The sequence below is a fragment of the Zosterops lateralis genome (assembly GCF_965231275.1).
Source record: "Zosterops lateralis genome assembly, chromosome: 15".
NCBI classification, from domain to species: domain Eukaryota; kingdom Metazoa; phylum Chordata; class Aves; order Passeriformes; family Zosteropidae; genus Zosterops; species Zosterops lateralis.
The window spans coordinates 2034393-2059654 of NC_139775.1; the positions used below are offsets into that span (position 1 = coordinate 2034393).

The 25262-nt window shown below is 53.5% G+C and overlaps 2 protein-coding genes across 5 annotated transcripts in view; one reads left to right on the forward strand and one right to left on the reverse strand.

The window, feature by feature from the left end:
* Nucleotides 1-5069: 5069 nt before the first annotated feature.
* On the reverse strand, nt 5070-11760 carry LOC310915581 (uncharacterized protein). 2 transcript variants are annotated; one of them, XR_014591191.1, is made up of 2 exons: nt 8360-11760; nt 5070-5434 (listed from the first exon to the last, which is right to left on the reverse strand). XR_014591191.1 is itself a non-coding variant. In XM_083872560.1 (2 exons), exons 1-2 carry the CDS (start codon nt 8567-8569, stop codon nt 5356-5358), a joined length of 1083 nt encoding a protein of 360 aa, XP_083728686.1. In that variant the 5' UTR covers nt 8570-11760; the 3' UTR covers nt 5070-5355. The 2 variants fall into 2 exon arrangements, 1 of the variants encoding a protein (XP_083728686.1); XM_083872560.1 differs by having other exon boundaries at nt 7566-11760.
* Nucleotides 11761-11816: 56 nt separating this feature from the next.
* Nucleotides 11817-25262, forward strand: part of TNRC18 (trinucleotide repeat containing 18) — a 53464-nt gene continuing 40018 nt past the window's right edge. For all 3 annotated transcript variants that reach the window (XM_083872206.1, XM_083872207.1, XM_083872208.1), the window contains exon 1: nt 11817-12084. In XM_083872206.1, coding sequence (XP_083728332.1) covers nt 11883-12084 — 202 coding nt within the window. In that variant the 5' untranslated portion in view covers nt 11817-11882. The remainder of the gene's footprint in view (nt 12085-25262) is intronic.

A 25262-nucleotide genomic window follows, 5' to 3' on the forward strand; every position in this document is an offset into this window, starting at 1 on the left:
AGGTCCTGAGGGGAGAGGTCTGCATGGAGCCAGTCCCTGGGATTTAATAAGACACTTATTGTATGTTAAATATCAAGGGCTGATAGGAAACATGTGTCCCAAGGATTAACAGCCATGTAAAAGATAAAGCCATGAGTTAAAGCTCCAAACAGCGTGTTTCAAATAACCCTTCATGGCTGCAATCTGCACTATTGGGGCAACCAGGAATAGGATGGGGAAAGTAAAATGTGTATTGCAGCTCACTGTGCTCCAAAATCCTGGGGATGGGCTTGGGACTGGTTTTTCTCCCAGCAAGGTGATGCCCAGGGATGCCGGATTGCACAGGGGTGACATCACCTCCTTCTTCCCCCATTTCTTCCTCCCTTACCACCTCTCCCCCTTCTTCTAATTTTTTTCCTTTTTTTTTTTTTTTTTTTTTTTTTCTTTTCTTTTCTTTTCTTTTTTTTTTTTCTTTTTTTTTTTTTCTTCCCAGGCCCCAGTTTCTCCCCTATCGAGGCAAATGCTTTGGCTAATTAGCAAAACGTGTCAAAGAAAATGATTAATGTCCCAGGAGGAGGCTGAGCTGCCTTTGTGCCGGCATTGCCTGACTTTTGCTCTTAAAGGTTTTATTAAAGATAAGGGAGCTCGTGACGGGTGAGCAAAGCATGTGCTTCCCTGGGTGTTAAAGGGTCGGAGAAGAGGGGGATGTGGGGCAGATCGGGGTCACCCTCGGAGGGAGAGGTGAGGGCTCGTGTTTCCCGGCCTCTGTGCGCCACCGTCACCACCGTGTCTGGCCTTGGCAGGGGAAAAGACTTCAAAAAAATGGCTGAATGCCTCCTTTATTCTTCCAGGGGCAGGTAACTCAATCTGCTCAGCTGGGCTATGAATGTTGCTGTGTTATGGGGCTCTGCCTGGCTGCACCCTCCTGAAGTGATGCTTTAGGGGGTGCTTGGGGAAGGGATGCCCAGGATGGGCACCCCAGGGTGGGGCTGGGATGCTGGGGATTGGGTGCAGCCAGGCTCCTGCCCAGGACAGTGGTGGCAACAGCGACAGAGGCGCTTGGGTATGGGTTTGATGGTCCCTGTGGTCAGAGAGGTGCCTGTGGTCAGGCTCGGGCCCAGTGGGACATCCCTGACACTGTTTGCTGTGGGCTGAAACCCCCATCCCAGCTCCCTCCTGGGGATCCCAGGGCTGGGTGGGAATCTGGAGGCACAGTCTCACTGGGCTCCTGCCAGGACCACCACACAGCATCCAACTGTCCTCATCTCTTACGGCTTTGGACATGTTTTCAGCAACCCTCAAAATATTCTTCTTGCAACCCAAACTCCTTCAACCTCCCCCCAAAACCAGCAGTCCTTGCAGGGGGGTCTTGCAAAAGGGAAAAACTTCCCCACAGTGGAATCACATAAACCAGAGCTGGCAGTGCCACAGCATCCTTGTGTCATGCCAAAATCCCATCTGGGACATCAGCCTGGGAACAGGGAGAGGATGAGAGTGCTGGGAGACCCACCAGCAGCACTCTGGTTATTTTATCAAAGCAGGAGCAATTCCCAAACCCAGCAGACACTGATGTCTACAGCCACAGGGGTCTGAGCCCCTGGATGCACATCAGAGGGGTTTGGGGAGGGGGCACAGCTGGCAGGAGCCTTGGGAGGGGCTGCAGGAGCTGCTCCATGAGGTTTTCCTCCAGCAAACAGACCTCTGGGCTTAATAAGCTATTTGTAAAGCTGGCAGTGGGTAAACAGGAGGCCGTGTGTCAGGCTGAAGGTGGCCTCGCAGGGCTCCGCCGCGCGGGGTGGGACCTCAGCGCAGAAATATTTTCAAGATAAACAGAGGAAAATGAGTCCTGGAGGAGGCTAGAGCCGCTGGCAGCAGCACGCCACTCCTCTCCAGGATTATTTCGGGGCAGGAACTTGGCTTTCTGCACACTGCAGGGTTTTTTTTTTGTTGTTGTTGTTATTGTTGTTTTTTCCCCTGCCTCTGAAGGGAACCTCGTGTGCTGCTGATTCAGAAACAAACCTGAGGAGCGGCTGGAGACAGCGGTGAGATGTGCAGAGCCCCGGGCTTGCAGGGGAGTTTTGGGGTGAGGGTGAGGAACTAGGATCCACAGCTGCTGCTGCAGGTCCCCCTCGTCAGAGTGCTGAAGAATCCTTGGGCTGAGGTAATAATATTGGGTTGAGGGTGTTCAGCTTGGAGAGATGAAGGCTCCAGGGAGATTTTAGAGCCCCTTCCAGTGCCTAAAGGGGCTCCAAGAGAGCTGGAGAGGGACTCTGGGCAAGGGCATGGAGTAACAGGACAAAGGGGAATGGCTTCTCACTGACAGAGGGCAGAGTTAGATTGAATATGAGGAAGAAATTCTTCCCTGTGAGGGTGGGGAGGCCCTGGCAGAGGTTTCCCAGAGACTGTGGCTGTCCCTGGATCCCTGGAAGTGTCCAAGGCCAGGCTGGATGGGGCTTGGAGCAACCTGGGATAGTAGAAGGTATCCCGGCCCGGGGCAGGAGGTAGAACAAGGTGGTCTTTAAGATTCCCTTCAATGCAAACCATTCTGGGATTCTGTGACTCCAGTGTGAGCAGCAGAGCTGTCCTGCCTGCCTGCTGGTGCCTCCTGCCCTCCTTCAGCTCTTCTGTTTCCCAGCAAAGGCAGAGGCAACTCTGTGGTGTCCCAGGGCAGGATGTGGGCAGTGCCCTGCCCTCTGCCAGGATGGAGACTGGGAAATGGGCTGGGCTCCATCCTTCCATCCCTCCAGCCTCACTGTCCTCTTCATCCTCCCCACCCTGTCCATCCCACCATCCCTGGGCTGTGGGGATTTAGTGCCAGTTTCCTTCTCCTCTGTTCTGTGCCTGGTCTTTAAACTCCACAACGGTGGATTGACAGCCTGGGGCAAAGCTGGACTTGGGGCACCAAGGCTGGGACCAGCCATAGCCTCAGCAGCAGAGATCTCCCAGTGTATCTCTGCCTCTCTTCCCCACCCCCAGCAAATTTAATTAAAAGTCATTCAGATTCCTTTGAAAGAAAATGTCATCCGTCGACACAATTACACTTTAACTAACCAAAGCTGTTACAGTTCCTATATATATCGGAATCAGGCTGTCGTTATTAGTTCTAAGTAAGTAATTTATTCCCATTATTGTGTTCAAATTACAGGATATTACCCCCTGGGGAAATAATCCTGTTATTTGAAATGTAAAAAAGAATTCACATGGACAACAATGGATTCCTAAATGAACCCAACAACAGTCCCCAATCCCAGTGCGGTATCACTTGCCTCAGATAGGGAAAATGTTAAGTTTCTTTTTAAAAGGTTCTTGTCTCCTCTCCTTCTCTTCTCCTGCCCCAGGTAAGGTAAATCGGGTCCTCCTCTTCTTCAAGTGCATCAGTTCATTGAGGGAATCCTGGATGTGAAGGAATTTGGTGGGGAGCATGGGGGAGGCAGATATATGTGTGTGTATATATACATATATTTGGGTGTCTCCCCTTAATTTGGTGGTGGGAAGGGAGCTCTGGAATGGTGGGCTGTGAGTGCCCAGCACAGCCCTGTGGGTTTCTGCTGGAGCTGGGAACCTTTGCCTTCCTTCAGCAAAGAGCTGCCGAGGTTCTTTGGAAACACCGTTCCCTTGATCACGATCTTCAGCGAAGGCAAATAACAGCTCGTCTCTGCAACACCCAAACATAAGCAACTAATTTGGACCACCGAAAGGAAAAAGGGGGAGGAAAAAAAAGAAAAGAAAAGAGAGAAAGAGGAGGAAGAGGGAGGGGAGGGAAGAAAATCAGATACACTTGTAACCTGATTACAACAGCCAGCTATGTGTGCAAAATCACAATGCAGCTCTATAATTAAATCTCTCTTTCCCCCTCCTGCCGAGCTCTTTCCTCTAACAGGCGCGGTACAAAAACAGTCGTTAGGACATCAAATTCCAGCTCCGACAAGAGGGGACTTTTTTGTCTAAAGCTGCTCGGCTCGTCTTTAAGGAAATAATAATTATAAGCCCAGCGCCGCTGGCTGACGAGCTTTGTGGAGCAGAAAGGGCTCGTCGGGTCCAACTGCCCCTTCCCCCACGCGGAGGGCTGGGTGATGGGAAGAGAGATGGGATAGCCCTGGGAGCCAGCCCTGGACACTCCCTCCTTGTGCTGGATCCAGGGGGAGAGAGAGGAAACCCTGGGGTCTAACAAGATACTCGGAATCACAGAGACTTCTTCCCCTGCTGAATCCACCTCAGTGTTTTAGCACCAACAGTTTGGTGGCACAGGGCACCCGCGGGTGGGTCTGGGTGTTTGAGGGTGCATAAAGCACCTGTGAGGGGCCAGTGGCTTCACGGATAGTGAGAGAACTGTCACAGTGTTTTCCCAAGGGTTCTCCCCTGCCTGGTGCTTGGCTTCTCCAGCCAGATCTGGGCTGCAGGGTGATGGGGGATGCCATGGAAAGGATCAGGTCAGTGAACCCCAAAGGCAGCAGGGAAGGGATCCCCAGCACAGTGGATGGGAGGGGGGAGCAGTGCTGGCAGCCTTTCCCCAGCCCTGCCTGTTGATGACTTGGATTTACTCCACATCGGTCACAGAGAGCTATTCCCATCCCTGTGACACCCAGCACGTGCTTTTGCTGGCAGCTGCAGGCTGGATTCAGCCTCAGGGACACAGTTCCTCGAGGGCAGGCTCCTGCTGGCTTCCTCGGGGTATTTTTGGGAACAAGTCTTGCATCCCCATCTACTTTCCCGCTGCGAGTCGAGAGGAAGGCATTTTGAGCCTCTCGAAACTGGTGCAACGAACTCACAGGACGGCGAAGGAAAAAAAACCTGGCACCAGGAAACCCTCCAAAGGGCCCCAAAGTGCAAGATAGCCACCAGTGAGGCAGGATTTATTCAGCACACCTCGCCATGGCAGCTGGCACGTGCAGGAGAGCACGACCGAGGGCGGACGCGGGCTTCGCAACGCGCGGCATGCGACACGGAAACTCAGATGCTGCTCCAATAAAGCTGTGCAGGTTCGGCTTTAATGGCAATTAACAGCTGTTAAAAGGTGAAGGATCTACTCTGCTAACACCCAGCGCTTCCCATGCCTTTCATGAAGAGATTTGAAAATACATTTGCGAGTGTTAATTTTAAGCCGTGGTAATGTACCCCGGGGAGGTGGATGGTTTTACTCTGTTTTCAGGTAGGGGAACTGAAGCAGGCCAGGGCACGGTGTGCGGATGAGCATTCAAGGCTGGCAGAGGTGGTGAAATCCACATCTGGCTCTGGAAGAGGGATGGGAGCAAGCCGGGGACCAGCCGGCAACATCAGTGCAGTTTTCACCAGCATTTCCCCAGTCTTTTATTTTGTGGGGAGATTAACTTGGTGCAAAACCAAAGGCACTCACGAGTTTAACCTTCAGCAGGACCCTCACGCTGGGGGGGCACGTAGGAAATTGTCTTTCCCTGGGAGATGCTGCAAATCTGGATTTTCCAGTTCCTGGAGGGCTCTGCTTGTTTAAATTAGAAGCAGATAGGAAAGGTGAATTTTAAGAAGGACAGAGCAAAGGCACACAAGTATGCAGTTAACTTCTAAACTTCTTTCTCTGGCTCTCCCGCTGAGTAAATGCTTTAGGAGCTTCAAACCACAGCTTTTAATATCTCCTTAACATGCCCCGCGATTCCTTCCCCCCTGTCAAAACAGTGAGAGCAGCTGTGAATATTTTCCATTTTAGAATGTTTTGTATGCATACGAAAGTACCTGCAGCTCCAGTGGGCTGGGCTATGGAGAACTGCTGGAGCCAAGGGTATCTATTTTATATCAAACCTCAAAATAGCACTTGCTCCTGCCTCTCTTTCTAGCTCGTGTCCTGCATCCAGGAGGGTATTTTTGATTTAACTGACAGATCAAGGGAAAAAAATCCCCAATTTACTCTGTTGATGCAGGTCTTGTCATTCCGAGCTCAGCTCACCTGGATGGAGGATTGTTTTAAACTCCCAAATGCAGCAGCTCTAATAGTGGGGTGTTGTACGGGGACTGCAGTTTTGGGGAGGTTTCCCATGCACATTTCCCCTCCACTAAACCACATTTTTTCCCCTGAAAGGTGTAACTGCCGTTTCCGTGCCTTACGACTAATTTAGCAGCTGATCCGTAGCCAAAAAACGCAGGCAGTAATTACAGCTTTGGGGTTGGTGCTCCTCTCAAAGCACTCTATGGGTTGTGCATGTCAGCCCTCCTCCCTGCCTATTTTTTTCCCCTGATCTTGGATGAAAAAAGCTTATTATTGGGTAAAAAGGGGGAAAAAAAAATCCAGCCTGATGTATCCAAGAGCCGATCTAGCTGCGAAAAAAACCCAGAACAGGGGCTTGGTGGAGGTTGTGGAAAGCAAAGGGTACCCAGCATGGGGCAGGTCCTGGCACTGGGGGTCCCAGCTCGGGATTTGGGGTGGAAATGAGAGCACAGGTGGCAGAGCAGGGTGGGATTGTGCATAAATACCCATCCTCCCGTGCCAGGCAAGGAAAAAACCATCAGTCTTTATTTGGACTTGAAACCAGCCTGGTTTGGGACACATTTGGCTTTACAAACCCCAGAGCTACAGGATTGGAACTGCTGTGAACTGGGGGGAGGGCACCAACCCCATTCCTGTACACACCCTGGCCCCTCTCCCTTCTTCCCTGCTCTGCCTGGGATGGTGAGGATGCTGCAGCCTCCAGCTGCTGCCAGGCACTGGGCACAGCCCCCGCTGCGGGCTCTTTCTTGGGCTCCCCCTTCCATGCAGAGCCCGCTGCCAGGCTGAGCACAAGGGTTATAATCAGCCAGGATTTATGGAGAAAACCGAAATCCCAAGCTGTTCTGGTCATTAATCAGAAATTCTTTGCTCAGTTCCCAAACCGTTTCCCTGGGGATCTCCTCATTGGGACCCCCCCACTCCACAGCCCCCTCCCCAGGGATGGCAGCTCCTTCACTGCAGGCACAGGGGCTGGGCTGGGGACAGACCCCAGGCTTTGGAATTATCCAAGCCCCCCCACCGATAATAAACTGCCATGGATACATTGGAGTAAACCCCAGCAGGGCCCCCCCCCTTGCCTCCAAATCCCACCTCTGCCCCTACAGGGTTTTATTTGGGGGGGATGAGACTTTGTTGTTTCTGATTCTAAGATGGGGGGGAAGGAATGAAATCAGGGCAAAGCTTTGCCGACGCGTTGGGATCGTCGCCGTCCGCGTTTTAATGTGATTTATGCCTGGATTTCTAAATCCAGCCACTGACTGCACGCTTTAAATATAGCTCCAAAAACACCCTGAAAACGTGTAGTAAGCACGTTAAAAACAGCGGGAGGAAAGGATGCACAGCAACCCCCCAGCCAAGGATGGAGATCACGGGGAGGGTTTATTGGGGGGAAAAAAAGGGGATTTGGGGGGTCCCAGAAGATGGGGATGGGGGTGCGTGCCCAGTCTGTGGGTGCAAAGTCTGGGGTTGGCAATGAAGGGGTGAGTGTCCCCCACCCCGCACAGCCTGGCAGCCCCCCCAAAACGCGGGAGATGCATTGGGGGCGGGGGGCATCGGTTTGCTTTGCCTCCCACGTCTCCAGAGAGCCTCCCCCAGCTCCCCCCACTCCCAGATTCCGCCCTCCCCGTCCTACCTGCATCCCGGGAGGGGGGGACAGTGCCCGGTGAGGGGCTGGGGGCTCCGCACCGCTCCGCTGCCTCCGCGGGCACCGGGACGGGGGCGGCCACCGGGAATTTCTTGTTCGTCCGGGGAGGGGAGAGAAGGGAAGGATGGAAAAAACCCCCAAAACAACAACAACAAAACCCCCAACAAACGGAAAACCAGGAAGAAACGCCAAAACAAGACAAAATGGAGAATAAATATTGGGGGGGGGGGGGGGGGAAGGGAAAATAAAAGAAAATTAAGGAAAAAAAAGCACAAGGGGAGAGACGGAGGGAGCAGAGCTGGGCGCGCAGGGCGGGCGGTGGTGCCCCCTCCCCGGGTGGGGGCGGGGGGCGGCCTGGGGGCGGGCGGCACCGTGGGAACCTGCCGGGAGCCCGGGCACCGACATCGGGAATGGGAACGGGAATGGGGGGGAGCACAGCGCGGTGCGGCTGCTCGCGGGACAACTCCCCCCCCCCGCCCCCTCTTCCCCGCCCCGATATTATTTTTAATAAAAATCGGTATTTTTTTGGAGAAAGCGCTGATTGCGGCAAAAAAAAAATCCACGAGGGTACTCGCAGCCCCCCATACCTGAGTGTGTATTTTTGTGTGTCCCCCCCAGCTGCAAGGACGGCTTATTTGGGGAAATAATGGGGAGAAAAGAAGAAGGGCTGGGATTTCCTGTGCAAAACGGTGGGAAAACCGGCGCGCCCGCAGGACCGCGCCGGAGAGGGAATAATAATAATAACAATAACAATAATAATTAAAAAAAAAAAAAAAGCGTACATTAGCTTGGAGGTTCGGTGCGGGTTTTTTCGCTGTGTTGGAGGGTGTTTTGCAGCAGCGCTGCCCCAGCCAGGAGCTGCTGTACAAGATGGCTCCCGGCCGGGGGAAGGGCAGCAGGAGGAGGAAGGGCTGGAGTTGCAGGGAGGGGGGCTGTCCCCCCCCTGCCCCGCCCGAGCCTGTTTTTTTTTTTTTTCTATTTTTTATTAGCATTTCCCTGATTTATGACATGCCAACCCCCCGGCCCGGGGACAGCGGCGGGGAGGTCCGGGCGTGAAGGCATTAAACATTTATAAAATATGCTTTTAAAGCCACATAAAAGCGATCAAACCATTAATATCTTTTTTTTTTTTTTTTTTTTTGCCCCTCACCCCCAATTCTCCCTTTTTTTTTTTTTTTTTTTTTTTTTTTTTTTTTACTGAAGGAGACTGGGAAAAGAAGCGCCCTCCCCTCAGAGGCAGCGAGGTTTGAGCCCTCGCCTCTGACGCAGTTTCGCTCTTAAATATAAATAAAAACATAAATATCTATTATTATTGTTTATTGTTATTATTTTCGCGTTAAACCGGGGCCTCGAGCAGCGTGAGGGCTTCTCGACAAACTCGATTTTGCTCGGAACGTTTAAAAATAAGCAGATTTTTGGGGCTGTTTGTCCTCTTTTTTCTGGCCGATGTCCCGGTGGGTGCCTCGAAACTCTTGTCCGGGGGGTTGGGGGGGGGAAGCTCTATTATTATTACTGTTAATTTATACCAGATTAAATTAGATTTTTCCCTCCTCCCCTTTTTGGTTATAAAAGCCGATTTTTGTTTAATTAAGTAAAGAAGCGGGGGGTGGCTTGGGAAGTTCGGGGGGGGTTTGGCAGCGATAGGGTGTCCCCCCCCCTACTTCTCCCAGAGGAGTGCTCTGTGCAGCGCAAAGGGAAAAATACATTAAAAATAGGGGGGGAAAGGGAAAAATAAATTAAAAATAGAAAGGAAAAAAAAAGGAAAGAAAAGTAAAAGTTGGTGCGGCCGGCGGGCAGTGCAGGGGGGGCCGCCCCGCTCAAAATCCAGAAGGGGAGAGTGTGTGTGTCTCCTCCCCCAGCCTCCTTTTTCACCCTATTTTTGAATTTTTGGGGGGGGCGGAGCCCGCAGGGAGGGCAGGGGACCCTCCCCCGCTCCCCCCGGCCCTGAAAGGCCGCTTTGTCCGCGGCGGGGCCGTGGGAGAGGGCCCGGCGGCACTTCCCCCTCGGCCCTGCCCGGGCGGGATGAAGGATTTAACCCGCACAGATAATAAAGGGGGTCGCGGGGCGCTCCCCCCTCACGGCCCCGCTCGGAGCGGGGGGACCCGCGGCCGCTCCCGCCAACCGCCCGCCCGCTCCGGGCGAGAGCGCGGGGGCGGCCTGGAAACAGCAGCGGGAGCGCCGGGGGCGGGGCGAGCGGGGGGCCTAGAAACTGCTGGCTGTTTACCCGCCGCCGAGTGACAGCCCGGCCGACCAATCAGAAGGCGCAGACAGGCCTCCGGCCCGCCCCAGCCGCGCCGAGAACAATGCGTGTTTCATAGCCCCGCCGCCGCCGTTTTTTTCCCTCCCCCATTCCCCCGTTTTTTCCCTCCCTCCCTCCCGCCCCGCGCTCGCGCTCCCTTTTTTTTTTTTAAATATTTTTTTCTCCCTATTTTTTTTTATCCCTGTCTCTTTTTTTTTTTTTTTTTTTTTTTTTGTCCTCTTCCCTTAAGCGCCGCCGAGCCGCGCGCGCGGGGCCGGCCCGGGAAGGCGGGTGTGTGTGTGTGTGTGTGTGTGTGTGGAGGCGATGCCGCAGCTCGGCGGGGCCCCGCCGCTCCATGGCGCGGCCGCCACCGCGTCGCTCCCGCGCTGCTGCCCCTGAGGAGCGGAGCGGAGCAGCGGAGGAGCCGGGCGGCGGGCAGGGCGGCGAGCCGGCACCCCCCGCCCCAGCCCCGCACCGCCGCCATGCCCCGCGACCAGGCGGCCTGACCGCGCCGAGGTAGGACCCGCACCCGGACCCGCAGCCCGACCCCGGGGCGGCGAGCCCATCTCCCCCCCACACCCCCCGGCCCCCCTCTTCCCGCCACATCCCCCCCTCCGCTTTTTGCCCCTTTTTAGCCGTTTTCCCCCTGTTTTGATTACTTCCCAGCCGGGATCCTGCCGCTCCCGCAGCCCCCGGGTGAGGCTCGCCCCGAGCGGCCACGCAGGCAGGGTTTAATTAATTTTAAAATCCACTCAAAAATTATATTTTAAAAAGCCTCGACAGACCAAAGCAGTGATATTTTTCGGGTTATAATTGTGCATTTCTCTTCTCTTTTTTTCTTTTTTTTTTTCTTTGTTTTGAGGTTTTTTAAAATCCTCCCTCCCCCGCGCTGGAGCGCCCGTCCGGGACCGGGAGCGGCTCCGGCAGCGCTCGGGGAAGGTTTGAGGGACAGAAACCTCCACTTTATTTATCCCCGCAGTGTTTATTACTTCTCGCTATCCCGGTGCAAAATACGGCGGACGAGTGGAGCCTTTCATCAGGCTGCAAGTGCAAATATAGATAGTTTTATATATGTGGTTGAGGTGTTTTTTTGGTGGTTTTTTTTTTTTTTTTTTTTTTTTTTTTTCGCTGTGCCGGGAAATGATAATACTCGGGTTTTGTTTTCCCGAGTGAAAGCGGCGCTGGGAAAAGGAAAAATAATAATAATAATAGTAAAAAAAAGTCGAAAGAACAAGGGCAGTCGGTGGTTTGGAGCCGTGGGAGGGAGCTCGGAAAGAGGCGAGGAGCAGGGCTGCGGGAGGGATGCCGGAGCCCGCGGCGGGGGAGAAATAAAGAAAAGGGGGGCAAAATAAAATAAAATAAATCCCAAAAACCCAACTAAAAATAAAAAGGAAAGAAAGAAAAAGAAGGAATAGTTGAGTGGGTGGGGTTTTGTTGGTGGGGTTTTGTTGTTGTTCTGGGATCTGTGTGTGTGTTGTTCGGGACGGAGCGCGGTCCCGCCGGTGGATCCCGCCGGAGCCGGGCTGGGGCTGCTGCTCTCCCCGGCCCGGCCCGGGCTGCGGCCGTGCCAAACGGAACTCTTGGGGGGGAAAAAAAAGTTTAAATTCTTAAAATGTTATTTTTAAATACTTAGGGTTTTTTGGGTTTTTTTTTTTGTTTGTTTGTTTTTTTTTTTTTTTGTCCCTGCCTTTTGCCATAAGTTTTCCTTAGATTTTTTTTTTTTCCACCCCGCTCCTTACCCCTTCTCCACCCTCCACTCCGGGAAGGTGCGGATGGGTTTTGGGGGGTGTTTTTTGGGGTGGCTGTGAGCACGGGGGGTGTCGGGGCATGTCAGCTCACCGCACCTCCCCCTTCTTTTCTCCTTTGCAGGCAGCGCCCAGACCACCGCGCCGGGGCTGGCTCCCTGCACCGCGCCATGGGACGTTTGGACGCCTTATTTTTGAAAACCATCTGATTTTTTGGGGGAGGAGGAGGAGGGGGGTGGGGGGCGGGGGGGGTGGGGGGGGCGGGAAGGCGGTGGCGGGCATCGACAGCGATCCGGGAGACTCCGCGAAGCCGGCGAGTGGATGATGGATGGCCGAGATTTCGGGCCCCCCCGCTCGGTGCACGGCCCCCCTCCGCTGCTCTCCGGGCTGGCCATGGAGAGCCACCGCCTGGGAGCCACCGGCCGCCTGGCCCCCGCCGCCGGGCCCATGGCTGCCGGCCTCCCCGCCGCCCTCCAGCCCGGCAAATTCCTCGCTTCGGGCATCAGCCTCCACTCCCACCCGGGTAAGGCTCCGCGGATCCCCCGCGCCTTCCCTCCCTTCCCTTCTGTCCGCGGTGGCGAACCCGGGATCGGGCTTCAACCTCCCCCGCTCCCCCCAACCCTCCGAAATATAAATATCCTCATGAGAATTAGAGATTTATGCGCTCGCGGATTTTTCGCGTGTTTTCCTCGAGTGTTTTCGGCTTCGCGTTGTTTGGATTTGGTGACAAAAAAAAAATAGGGGAATGGGGAAGAAGTATGAAAAAAAAAAAAAAAGGGTGATGGTGGAAAAATAAAGGAATGGAGGAAAAAATGGGGGAATAGGGGGAAAAATTGCGCCTAGCCGACAGAAATCCCCCCTTCCAGCGCACGGTTTTGCTGGCTCTGAGGAAAATCCCTGCCGCGGCGGTTGCGGAATAAATCTGGGGAATAAATGCGATTTTCGGAGAGGCGCGGACCGAGTTGCGGAGGGACAGGAGTGCGCTGCCCCGCGCTGCCCTTCCCGGACAGCCAAAAAACCCCGTCTCTGGGTGGAAAAAGGATTAAAATGCGTTTCTTTTAGTGATTTCTTGCCCGGTTCAGCCCGAGCCTCTCAGGTCCCGCTGCCCCCGGGCAGCGCTGCCGGCACCGCTGGTTTTGATGTTGTTTTTTTCTTTTTTCTTTTTTTTTTTTTTTCTTTCTTTTTTCTTTTCTTTTTTTTTTTTTTTTTTCCTCCGCAATTCTTTTTTTTTAAACCCGCAAACAAAACTTCCATGCGATGTGCAGTACTGCTCCCTCCTTATATTTTTTCCTCTTTCTCAACGCGCTTCATTCTCGGGCAGCCCCACGGCTGCATTTCCATTAAAAAAGAAAAGACATTGAAATATGCGCAGTTTGTTTTTCTTTTTTTTTTCCCACAGTCAGCTTTTTATTTATTTGTTTAAATTACTTTTGGTTTTTGGAGGCTTTTTATTTTTTTCCCCTTTTCCGAGCTTCCTTTCCCAGCGGCTCGGGGAGTCCGGCAGGGCTGGGAGGACTCTGCCGATCTCTCCTGCCCACACTCCTGGCTCGCTGCTTTCCCTGCGAGGACAGAAGGGATTTCTGACCGTTTGATTTCCCTCTCTGGCTCTATTTTTAATTTTTTTTTCCGCTTTCTTTCTCCTGGGCGTGGAGAGGTGACTCGGAGTTTACTTTAGGCGTTGGGAGGGTGACAGGTTTTGCAATAATAAACCTGCTTTTCTCCCAGCCGCCCGGGACGAATGACTTTGAAATTTGCAAACCTGATTGCCAACATCTGCAGAGAAGGAAGCAGCCTGAATCGAGGGAAAAAGATTTATTAGTTTTAGACTAGGTGGCAGTGCCAGTTTCCCAGGTGCTAAGAGGAGAGGTGTAAAGCGAACGGGGCTATGAAGCCAAGCACATGGGCAAACACCTTTTTTCCTTCCCTTTTGTCTTTTTTTTTTTTTTCCCTCCCTTTTTTTCCCTCTCTAGTTGTTTTTTTTTTCCTCTCCTCCACCTCCTACTGCAGCAGAATATGATTTTTGCAAAAATTCATCTGGACAATCTCAAGCCAAACCGACTGTGGGTTCTTGGTATTTTTTAAATTTTTCTTATTTTTCTTATTGGGTAATTTTTTTTTTTAAAGTTTTATTTCTCCTCTCAAAGTTTCCTTTTCTGCAATCCAGGCGGGTCAGGAGGGAGGCACAGAGCTCTGTCCTCTCGGAGCTGATCGAGCTCTGTGCTGCCTTCTGGGAGCTTTCCTACCACACTGGGAGAAAGCCTCAGCTTTGGGTCCCCTCACGGAGGGACTAGGGTGTGTGATACCTCCAGTTCTTCTTTATTGCGTTCTTATTTTATTTTTAAAATTACTTTTTATTTTCCTTTTTTGTGGGAGTTGTTTGAAATGCCCTGTCCCTGCAGCTCAGCAGTGCCCGGTCTCCCCGTCCGCTCCCCGGCAGGATCCTCACAAAGCTCGGCTTTGTCACGGCAATTCCCACTCAGGCTGAACTCCATTAAAAAGATCTCTACAATTAACAGCCGAAACTCCCGTTAAACCACAGCAGTGGGGTAGGCAGGGATATTTTGGTGGTTGTTGTTGTTTTTTTACAGCTTTAACAATATCGCCTGAAATGATGATTGCTTCCTGCTACCGAGGGGCCCTTTGTACGTTTGTGTTCACAGTGCTGTTGGTCTGTGGTTTTGGTGCATTTTTTGTTGTTGTTGTTGTTGTGTTTTTTTGGGGGGGTTTGTTTTGTTTTTAGGAGGGGTGGAATGCAAAGGATTGTGCAAGGGGTTAAGAAAAGTGGGCAGGAGGCGAAGCCTTTAAATAGAGCCAGTTCAAACCGATCCCTAAATACCGCCGGGCTGAAGAAAGAGACTCTTGAATCCATCCCAGCGTCCTCTGAAAATAAATACGCCCCTGTAAAAATAGCACGATTGGCCATATTTGAGAATCCAGTTATGGCCGGCACCGACTCCTTGTTTTTCCCGTACCTTCTGCTGGTTCCGGCAGCCGGGCCGTGCCCCAGCGCCAGAGCACGGGCGCCTGGGCTGTGTGCAGTGACCCCTGCACCCTGGGCTCCTCTCGGGGGGATTGCTGCTCCATGGTAGCATTTTGGCCGCTGCTGTGCGGGCCGGGGGGACGGGGACAGAAGCCCCTTTGTTGGAAGCGCATGGACGGAGGAGTGAGCTGGAGGCTGAGGCAGGAGCTGAGCCGGCCTTCGGTGCAGGGATGGCATTCCCTGTCCCCCGTGTACTCTTGGGCATCGCCGTCTCCCCGTCCCTGAGGAGGGCAAGGGGCTGGGTGCCCCTCTGATGGGTGTTGTGGAGGGATAGCGGAGGAAAGGGGCTGTTTGCAATGGAATTTTGTGCCTGGAGCTTGCTGGGAAGATGTTGCTTAAGAAAAGGCTGCAATCCGTGGAATGAGGCAGCTGAGTCCATTAAAGCCAAAGGGCTCACTCTGCTCTGCAGCAGCTCAAAATATGGAGGTTTATAATTTTTGCTCCTTCCCTATTGCCACTGTCTTTGAGTCCTGGTGTCGGCTCCATCCCAGAGGAGCGTGTTGTTCTTGGCAGGCTCTGTGTTTTGGGGGGAGGTGGAAAAGGCTCCCTCAGACGCGATTGCGAAGGGCTGCTCTGGGACCGTGTCCCTGTGTGCGAGCAAGGATCACCCATATCCAAAACAAGACTCTCCGAGTTTAAAATAGCATTAATAGTAATTAATAAAAATGTGCTTTTTGCTGTGTGTTGAGGTATCCTTTCTTGGTTGAAGGGGCTCCAGGAACAGATATGTGTTTGTACAAAAGGGTGCTCATCCTCTTCCCTTAAAATATGCTTCAGAAACACTTTTCAGTGCTCGGGAAAAGGGACACGCCACTATGAGCACGGCTGACTGTGTTAAATCCAGCTCCGGAGCAGTGGCTGGAAGGAAAGCGGGCAGACAGAGGGAAGAGATTTTGGTTTCCCTGCTTTCCTACTTCACATTAGCATGTGCATTCAAATGCAGGGATTTAAGGCAGCTTGGAGACCGACCTTGCTTCCAGGCCTGCTGTGCCCGGAGAGAAGTTTTCCAGAAAGCTGGCCCAGGTAGGAGCATAGGAAAAGAAATAAAAATACCCTTCCATCCCCCAAGACAGCGCTGCTGTGCCAGCAAAATCCCGCTGTAGCCATCCTTATAATGGCAAAATGGTGCTTCTGCTGAGCCCGCAGATTTTGCAGGAGGCCTTGCCGTCGGCAATGCCAGTGGAAGCACAATTTTCTCATCAAACTGCATCCATGCTAAACTTGCTTTGCTGATAGCCCGGGATAACATGGATTGAAACACTGGAGCAATCCGTGCCCTACTCCTCTGCGTTGCTCGGAGCACGATGGCTCCCGGACCACCGGCAGGATTTTGCCCATGGTTCGGCGCGGCTCTCTTTGGTCCCATTTTGATGCTGCAAGGAAAATACCATCGGTGTTTAATGGCCCTTGAAATCACAGTTCCCCTCCCTGCCTGCCCAGGGGGTGGTGCGAGGGGCAGAGCGCAGGGGGCTCCTTGGGGCAGGGGCCAGGTGTAACACCGGGAGGAATGTGGCTGGGCTGGGGACCTGCCTGGGAGGATGCTTCCCCTCTCTTGGGGCCCTGGTGAAACGAGATGCTTTTTGAGATGTGTTTTCAGGCAGAGCAGGGAGTGTGCCTGTGCCTATGGGGCTCGGGGAGGTGATGCTGGGCAGCGATGTTGTGCTTGGTCCCGTCACACTCTGCTCTTCACACCCGGCATCCCCGGGGGTGGAGGAAGTGCTCGGCCACACAGTGATGTCCTGCAGCTCCCTTGGGCTGGCGGCCAGCCTGTAGGCTGTGAGGAAGGCAGGAGCAGCGTCTGGGCTGAAATGGTGGTGGAAAAGGGACTTGTACGTTTTTGGGAGGTTCCCACTCTGAGCTCCTGTGTTTCTCTGAAGTCCTAGTGATTTTTCCCAAGGTCCTGGTGGACTGTGGGGTGGCATCTCCATCCTTCAGGAGCAGTGAGGAAGGGCTGTCCAGCCTGTGCTGCATACTCCGTTGAAGTGCCCATCCCAAGCAGTGGTAGGTGGTAGGGATGTTGGCCTTGGAGCATGAACAAGAGCCCAAGGGCCAATGTGGTGATGTAAACTTGCTCTGAGCAAGGTCCTGTGGGATCCTCTGTTGTCTGAGGGTTTCCAACACCTTCCCAGGTCAATGGGCAGGAATCTGTCCCTGCCTCTGGTAACACGAGGCTGGTAAAGGTGTCTTTTATTAGTGTGGTTTCTAGCAGCCTTTCTCCCACTTGGAGCGCGCCTTGCCTCCTACCCAGTACAGAGTCTCCTTGGTAGGGTTGGAAAACCAAGGGTCCCATCCCTGACTGATGGTGTGCCAGAGAAAATCTGATCTAGAGTATGAGCCGGCACTGGAAATCCTAGTTGGGGGTGGCATGGGGCACTGGGCAGTTCCCTGGTGTTGGGGATGAGCTCCTGCTCTTTCCCAGCAGAGCAGCTGTTGGAGAAATGGAAATTGCTGGGAATTAATCTCACTGCAAGACGCGGTTAGCAGAGCAGGACTTTCGTAAGGGAAATTTTAGATCTCCTTCCTAGGATAACCCAGGCTAAAGCTGAAATTAGTTTATAATTATATAGTAAATAACCCCCCATCTTGTCATTTCACCATCCTCTGATGAATATGGAAATGAACATTGTTAAGGGGAATTAACGTCATTATGGCAGCCTTCCAGGTGAGCGCCTTGCGGTTCGGCCGCGGCTGCGACGGGCGCGAGGGTGTCGGATCACCTCCCCGAGCTGGGGTTAGCGCCCGACGAGTCCAAACAAGGCCCCGTGTGTTTTCACCATGCACTAAACTGGTCCAGTTAAAGCTCCGGGCAGGAGGTGGTGCAGGGAATCGGGGCCAGCCTGGCATGTGCTGACACGAAAGCTGCCGTGCCGGGACGAGGAGATGTTGGTCTGGGTTAGGTAACGCGATCCGGCATTGCCTGCTCGAGGTGCTGAGGACAAGGGAGTGCTTTGTTCAGCCTCACTGCTGAAACGGAGAGCACGGTGCCCCCTGAGCAACCTGAAAATGCAGGCAGGGTGGAGGAGCCAAGGGCAGCCCTGAGTTCCCTGCCCATTGGAGCCAGGGCGAGTGAGCCGTGCTGTGTCCAGGTGCACAGCCTCTCCCTGCGTTTTTTCCAGCTGGGGATGCTCTTTAAAAAGCAAAGTTTAGTAGAGGGGCAGTTCTGGTGTGGCTGCCTCACCACAAGTATTTGGCCGTTTCTCTCCATGTTTCCTCCCATCCCTGTATTTCTGACCAGCTTAGCTCCGGGCTGGCACAGCTGGATGTCTTTGCAGGCATCGCGACGCACCCACCAACGCCGTCCCTCTCTGCTGTTTATTTGCTTTGCTTATTGTTTGCTTCTCCCCTGCTCTCAAACACCAGAGAGGGCAACCACTCACCCAGCCCCTTTAGCTGGTCCCCGTGGGCGCTGGCTGGGGGACGCGGCAGGAGCCCCGATCCGGCAGCACCGCGGCGGTGACAGTTGGGCTCCCTCCCCACGCCGCCAGGATCAGCTGTTGGGTGCACAATATGCTCCCGTTTTCCTTTCCAGCTGTTGCTGCTGATGGTTATGTGAAGCGAAAGGTAGTTGAGAGTTTGGCAGTGCTAAATCAGGGAAGTGATGGGCAGAAAGGAGGGGCCGAAGGGGGGACTCCGTGTGTCTGAGGCTGGGTTTTGTTTAAATCCAGCCAGATTGAAATAGTGGCAAAGGGATTGAAGTGACCTTGGGAATAAATTTTTATTGCCAGTGTAGCAATGGCCAAAGAGCCATTTTGAGGGAGCTGGATGCAGGCAGGCAAGCCAAACATGGTGGGCTCGGAGCAGAGAAGGAGCGATATTCAGGAAGGAATATGTCTTTTTAGAGGAATAACAGAAATTTTAAGGCGCTCAGCTCCGTCTCTTTGGAGCTGTATCCCCAGCAACTTCTGCAAAGGTTGCTCCTGCTTCTGCCTCTATCCATCTTATCCTGATGCATCCCTGCCAGCAAAGAACCGTTTTTACCTTCACTAGTTGGATGTATTGCCCCTAATTCCCTTCATGCCTCCATTGCTTCTCGGTAGAAATCCCTGTGACTTGAATATGCTTTTAACACATTTGGTTTAATTGCTTTTAATTTAAAAAAATATTAAAAATAATAGTGGCAGTGGCCCTTGTGCAGGGGAGGAAGGGTTTTGGAGGGATTGGGCTGTGTGCTGCTCGCAGGCAGCGCCGGTCGCTGTGTGTGGATGAAGCAGCTCCCGTGTTATCACCACACAGTGTGTGTCATCCTGGTGTTTGTGTCCTGGTCGGCTGGGCGTGGGGACATCCCACATGCCGTGTCGCACACAAGCCAATGCTCCAGAGAGTAGAGATCCGGGTGGGTGAGTAAGGAAGAGTGCAGGCACCTTGCTGGGGTGCCGGTGGAAGCCCCGGCTCCGCTGGGATGGGCAGGGCACGCTGCCGGGCTCCTGGAGTGTGCAGCGTGCCGGGGTTTCCCTTTGCAATCCCGGCAACTGCAGCGGGGCTTTCTCCCTAATGAGATTAGTGACACAAAGCAGCAATTCTTCTGCTACTTTTAATGGATGTTCGGGGTTTGTGTAGGATCGGAATTCCTACTTTCATCAGATGAGCCCTCTCTGTGACTATTTTGTGGACAGATCTTCCTTTCCTCAGCTTCAGGGCTGACAGTCTTAATGGCACAAGTATTTCAGGTGTTCCCCTCCTGCCCTCCTCTGCCACCTGTTCTCCTGAGCCCCGGACATGGTGGGTTTTATCTTCTGTCCTGCTTTGAATCTCGCCATCACCCCAAGCTGCTTCCATCCTGTGGAGGACACGAAGGCTTGGTGGCCTTCCTTGGACACACTGAATGCAGCTGGGAGGAGGGAGAAATGCAAAAGTCACTCTTGAACCATTCTTGCAGGTATTCCTTGGTCTTCCTAGTTGAGATATGCAAGCAAATACGTGGGTGTGTATGTACATATATAGGGCACCCATGTAGTGCCTCACCTGATGAAGGGCTGGCTGTCCCTGCCTGGTGTCATCGGGGCCAGCTTGGCAATTTGTGAAGAGCCCAAGGGCTGTGCTTCAATTTGAATACAGATTTGCATAATTCATCAGGAATTAAACCGCACTGCCATAATATTTGCCCGTGTGTTTATCTCCCATTATCAGCAGTGGGGAGGTGTGGGGTCCTGGGTGTTTACTGGCCGCAGATACACCTTTGCTTCACAGTTTAGTGCTTTTTTTGGTGCAGAAGAGGTGACATGGGTTGATGTTCAGGAGGATGTGGGAAGGGCAGGAGCCTCTGGAAGGAGAAAAAGGCTGAGAAGGGGTCAAGAGGAGAGGCTTGGCTGAAGCTGAGCTTTTGAGCCTGGTTTCCTGAGGAAAAGAATCTTATGAGATTGTGATCCATGTGTGGATCCCTTTCTTCCACCCCCAAATGCCTGCAGCCCATTGCTGAATTTTTCCCAGAGTGGTTTAGGTCCCTGCAGATGCTGTTTAAGTCAGTGCTGAGCTCTGGGAGAGGGATGCATTCACTCCTGTGGCACACAGAGCAGCACATGCGGGAGCATCCAGCTTCACCTTGCACTTACTGTGTCCTGGCTGTGCTCTGTCCAAGGGGAATCATGAAGCCAGAGCAGATGAATTTGTTTGGGTCATTGGCAATGGCCTTGCTGCAGCCCTGGGGTGTTTCTCGGAACTGATCCCCTCTTGCTGCCGGCTCCCCAGTGTTGTGCTCAGTGACTGCTGAGCATGCAGGCAGTGGTGATGTGGTGCCCAGGTCTGATTGTGGGGCTGTGCCTCAGTTTCCCCTTGCAGTGCCACTCGCTTTGCAGAGCACCCCGAGAGGTGCTGAGCCACAGCGGCCGCTTTGCAGACAAGAGGGTTTAAAATAAGCAGTGACGGAGGCTGCGTCTCCCGGGCTTTGAGTCATCCTGGCTCGTGCTGACTGCGCCTGGCAGGAGCCTGGGAGGCAAAACAAACCCACATCCAGCTGCCACCTCCCCGCCAGATGTTAGTGGTGGGTGGCTGGTTGGGTTTTGATGGTGGACTCACCAGCAGAGCAGATGGAGCTGCTGTGGGGAGGTGCCACCTCTCTGGTGGCTGTGGTGAAAACCGTGGTGGGACTGGTGGCTGGGGGCAGTCCCCAGCTTGGGGACTTGCAGTTGGGCCATTGGGAGAAAGGGGTGAGATGAGCAGCCCTGATCTGGCACTGTGCAGACCTGGGTTTGCAGGATGGGGTGTGCTGAGGCTCCTTCCAACACTCCTGGCCTTGGGCATGGTGAGACCTTTCTCACTGTGCTGGACAGGAGGACAGGCAGGGGGGAAGCCAAGGGTGATCCTGCAGTGAGCCCCCACTCTCCACCCCACACAGAGGTAAGGCAGCCAGGGCAGTGGGTGTCCATGGGCAGTGATGGGAAGCAGAGGAGAGTAGCAGGCAGGTGGCATTTACCTTTCTGTGGGCACCTGGTGTGTGTCCAGGGCTGGTGCTGCCCATCACACAGCAGTGTTTAATTTCTCAATGGGAGGGCAGGGAGATGATGCTGCACAGTCCCATTTAACCTGCTGGTGACCTGATCTTAAGTCACTGTGGCTGAAAATAGACCGTGTTCCCTCCAGGGCACGGCTAATGGTGCTGGGAAAGCTGGGATCTCTCTTTGAAGGCTGATTTAATTGCTGCTGGCAGGCACTCGGTGCAGGTGATGTGGGGACCAGCACCACCGGTGCCATCCCACAATAACCTCCCCCACTGAGCTCCTGTAGCTCTCCCGGCTCTGGCAGTGAAGGGTAACGAGCTCTTTTCTAATGAAGGCACAGGACAGTGCGTGGGTGGTGCCGGGTTAAATATGCAGGCAGGGCTCATGGAGAGGGGGGCTCACTTGTTTGTATCGTCTTCTGCACTGAGTTTGGGTGATTAAAAAAAAAATTAAAATTTAAATGGGGTGGGTTTAATTTCTGTGCTTAGGAGGGAGGGGGAAGCACCTGTACTGAAATGTGCATCCAGTGCCAGGAGCAGAGTCAGCCTTAGGAACCCTGTGCTGGATACTAGTGGCTAAAGAATCTTGAACATAATGAAAGATGAACCGAGGCAAAAGCATTTTCATGCTGTCCTAGAAAATCAAGAGAGGAAGGTGAGGCTGCAATTTAGCAGCCAGGTTCTGCATTCCTGAAGATTCTGCTAATCAGTTTGAGAGTTTAAATTACTATTTTTTCCATTTCCATATAGCATTTTAGTAAATGTGCACCTGACGACTCCGCTGTGTCACTCCCTGCTGTTTAAGGAGAGCTGTGTGGCTGTGTAGTGAGAACCTGGAGGTTTCAGTGGACCCCTGTTGGGGTGTCAGGTTTAATTACGCCAGCGGAAAAGGAGAGACATCCGACGTGGTGGGGGATTTCAGGCTGGGGGCACGTGGGAGAAACTTCTGATATAGCAGTTGGCAGTGACCCAGGAGCGTTGACACTAGTTTGAGTGTCAGGATTAGCGTGGGACCAGATTGGTGCTTCCCAGACCCTGTGTTTCAGGCTGAGTGGACTGGCTGCACATCATGTCAAGAATCCACTGGGATGATTTCCATCTTGGCCCTTCCAGTGTGAGGAAAAGCCACCTTCACTTTTCCAGAGTGATTCATGTCCCTACCTGAGTGGCTTCTTGTTGTCCCCATGGAGATGCTGTTGATGGGGAGCAGGTGGATGACGTTGTGAGGGATCTTCAGAGTGTCCTGTTGGTGTCCTTTTTCTGAGGCATTGGCATACCTTGGATTGCCTTTGTTTTGTTGTGTGGTGAAAACAAAGTCTCCAGGATATTGGGACAGAACGAGGCGTGAACACCAGTCCCTTGAGCCCTTCCATTTGGAGTCCTTTGTGCCACTTCCCATTTCTTTCTCCTCTGCCATCTCCAGGCTGTTGGGGCTGTTCCAGCTCCTGGATGAGGAGGTGAGCGGCAGGACTCAGCCTGATGATATTTATTTCCATGGAAGCAGGGAATCCCCCCATGCCCTGTGCTCACACCCTACCCTTCAGTGTCCTTTGGCTGTGGGGGGCTGGTGATTCACCACGAGAGTGACACGGCAGGAAAGTCATGGCACGGTATCGGCACAGGGGGAATGGCAGAGGGAGGGCTGGTCGGAAACCTGGCGCGAGCGTGCAGCATTCCTGTGCTGACGCAGCTGCGAGCCATAGTAAATATTGAGCAAGAGCCACTTAAAAATAAAGCAGCCTGGACACAGATTCCCACGTGGAATAAAATAAAATTAAAAGAAACAATAGAGTGCTGTGCTGAGCTGGAGGGAGAATTCGCCTTGGCTTTTAAGGTAGTGATTTTTGCAGCTGAAGGAAAGCGGCACGGCGCTGTTCAAGCCAGCAAAGTCTGGGAGTGTGGACCCCCTGCCAGAGGATGCTGTCTCCGAGCTCGCCAGGGCCCTTAGAAGATTAAATGGGGAGTTAAATTGCCCTGGCCGTTCTGGATCCTGGGGATGGGGATCGAAGGCTTTCAGGGGATGCAGAGAATTGAGGCTGTAAATTAGGGCCTTGAAGCTACTGCCAGTCCCGTGGCATGGGGTGTAAATATGGCTTTTGGGGCGATTTTCGGCATGGGGAGTGGTGGGCTGTGACAGCAGCTTGGGGCTGCTGGGGACAGGGATAGGGACCAGCCACCACTGGAGTCCAGGCACATCTGATCCGAGGGCTTTGGTTTCAGCCCGGCATGTTCAGGGGCTCGTATCGCTGGTGTCTCGTGCATGGCACAGAGTCAAAGCGGCTCCGGTGCCTCGGGTGTCACTGGAGCTGCCCCGGCAGGCAGGGGAGGAGGTGGCAAAGATTTACACTGTCAGCACTCCGGCTCGCAGCTGTTTGCAGCCATAAATGTGTGCATGAGGAATAGCTGCGGCTGTGCCTCACCGAGCTGCGCTGGGCAGAGATGGGGAGGTGTGTGCTGGAGGGGGAGCCCTGAAAGTCTTCCCTGGGAATCTGCTGCTTCTGCAGGGAGAGGATAAGGGATGCACTGATGATGGTAAGCACAGGCAGCTGGTGTGGTGTCTGTCCTGCTGCTGGTGGGAAGGTACTCACTGTGCTTGGACCTTCCCTGCTTTCCTCCCCTCCCTCCCTGCTGGGGAGGATGTAAGCGTTTATCCAGCTGTTTGTGGTGTGGACTGTTGTCCTAGTTGGCTGCCTGTGAGGCACTGTGAGCTGGACTGGGGGAGAGGTGATTGTGCTGCTGGCCAAGGGTGGCTGCAGCTCCTGCTCTGTGCTGCGCCCAGCAGCCAGCAGAGAACTGGCTGCAGCTGGGCTGCAAATCTCCCTTGAGTGCCCAGAGTTCAAAACATCCCATGGAAATAAACCCAAATTCTTGCCACTGTGTTTCCCAGCCCTGTTTGGCTCAGACTGGAGGGTCCAAGGGGTCAGGCTTTATAGTTCAGGCTCTTCTGTGGCCACAGCCCCTTGAAGAGCAGTGTGTGGTGCCAGCCTGAGTCCTGGCAATGTGTCCGTCCATCATGGCCCAGGGAGGATGGGGCAGGATGCCGGCGGTTGGAAATATTTCATAAGTGGCAGAAACGTGTAACAGGCAGATGTGGCTGATGAGAGAGAATTACTTCACTTCTCCCGGGGTGCTGGATGCCACTGGTCTTACGGTGCCAGGGCTGTGGCTTCTCAGACAAGGATGGCTCATGCCCAGCACTCAGCTTCAGGGTGTGCTTTGCAGCCAGCAGTTCGTGTGGCCACCTGTTATCCCACACTGGCCACCAGGGCTGTCCAGCTGTGCTGGACTTGATTAAAGGTCTTTTCCAACTGGAAAGCTGTCCCAAGGTATGAGCAAAGGCTTTGTCGATGCTGCTTCTCTCTGGTGTGTTGGTGCTCTTGGTTAGTTTGGAAACATGGAACCAGACTGGGAGAGTGAATTCCCCATTGAGTGGTGTCTCTGTGTTGCTCCCACTTGCTGCCCTTGACCCTTCACTGTTGTCCCCTCTGTAGCATGTTGGCAGTACGTGTGGAGAGCAGCATGGGGATGCTGAAGGTGCCAGCCGGTCACCTATGGCCGAGGAGGGGCGGAGCAGCTTTCCCAGTGCTGGCACACACCCATGTCACCTCAGGCGTGCAGCCTGGCTCATTGGCCGGAGCTGTGTCCACGGGGGAGATATGTTCAGTTCAGCATGTTGCCTCCAGCTTGCCCTCTTGTTGTCTGGCTCTTTCACAACCCAGGCTTGACTGATTTGTCCAGCTGAGACTGAATTTTAGGCTTGAGATGTGAGGGGCCCCACAGGTTTAAAACTCTGGATGACCAGTGGCAGCCCCCTCTGCTGCAGGCATCGCTGCCTGCCCTCTTTCCCAAGCTCTGCCTGGTGGTGCTTTCTGCCAGCTCCCTCCTCACAGGGACCTCTGTCAACCCCAAGCAGGGTGAGCACTTGGGGTCTGTTTCCCTCCCACTTCCCCCAGCGTGACCTCCGGCCTTCAGACGTTTGGTGTGTGGTTTGTGCGGTTGCTGGTATCTCGTCTCCTCATCGGTCACATCCCCTCTCGGTGGTGAGTCACCCGAGGCCGTATACCTCTTCCCCCAAACCCGTGCTGTTTTGGAGAGCTGAGCAAAGATGGAGAAGATGTTTTCAAGTGGGCTGACACATCTGCACCCGCCAAGTTCCTCTAATAACAGCCCTTAGTGATTTATGTCTCAATTGTGCAAAACAGGTATGTTTTATAATCTTGGAGCTGGA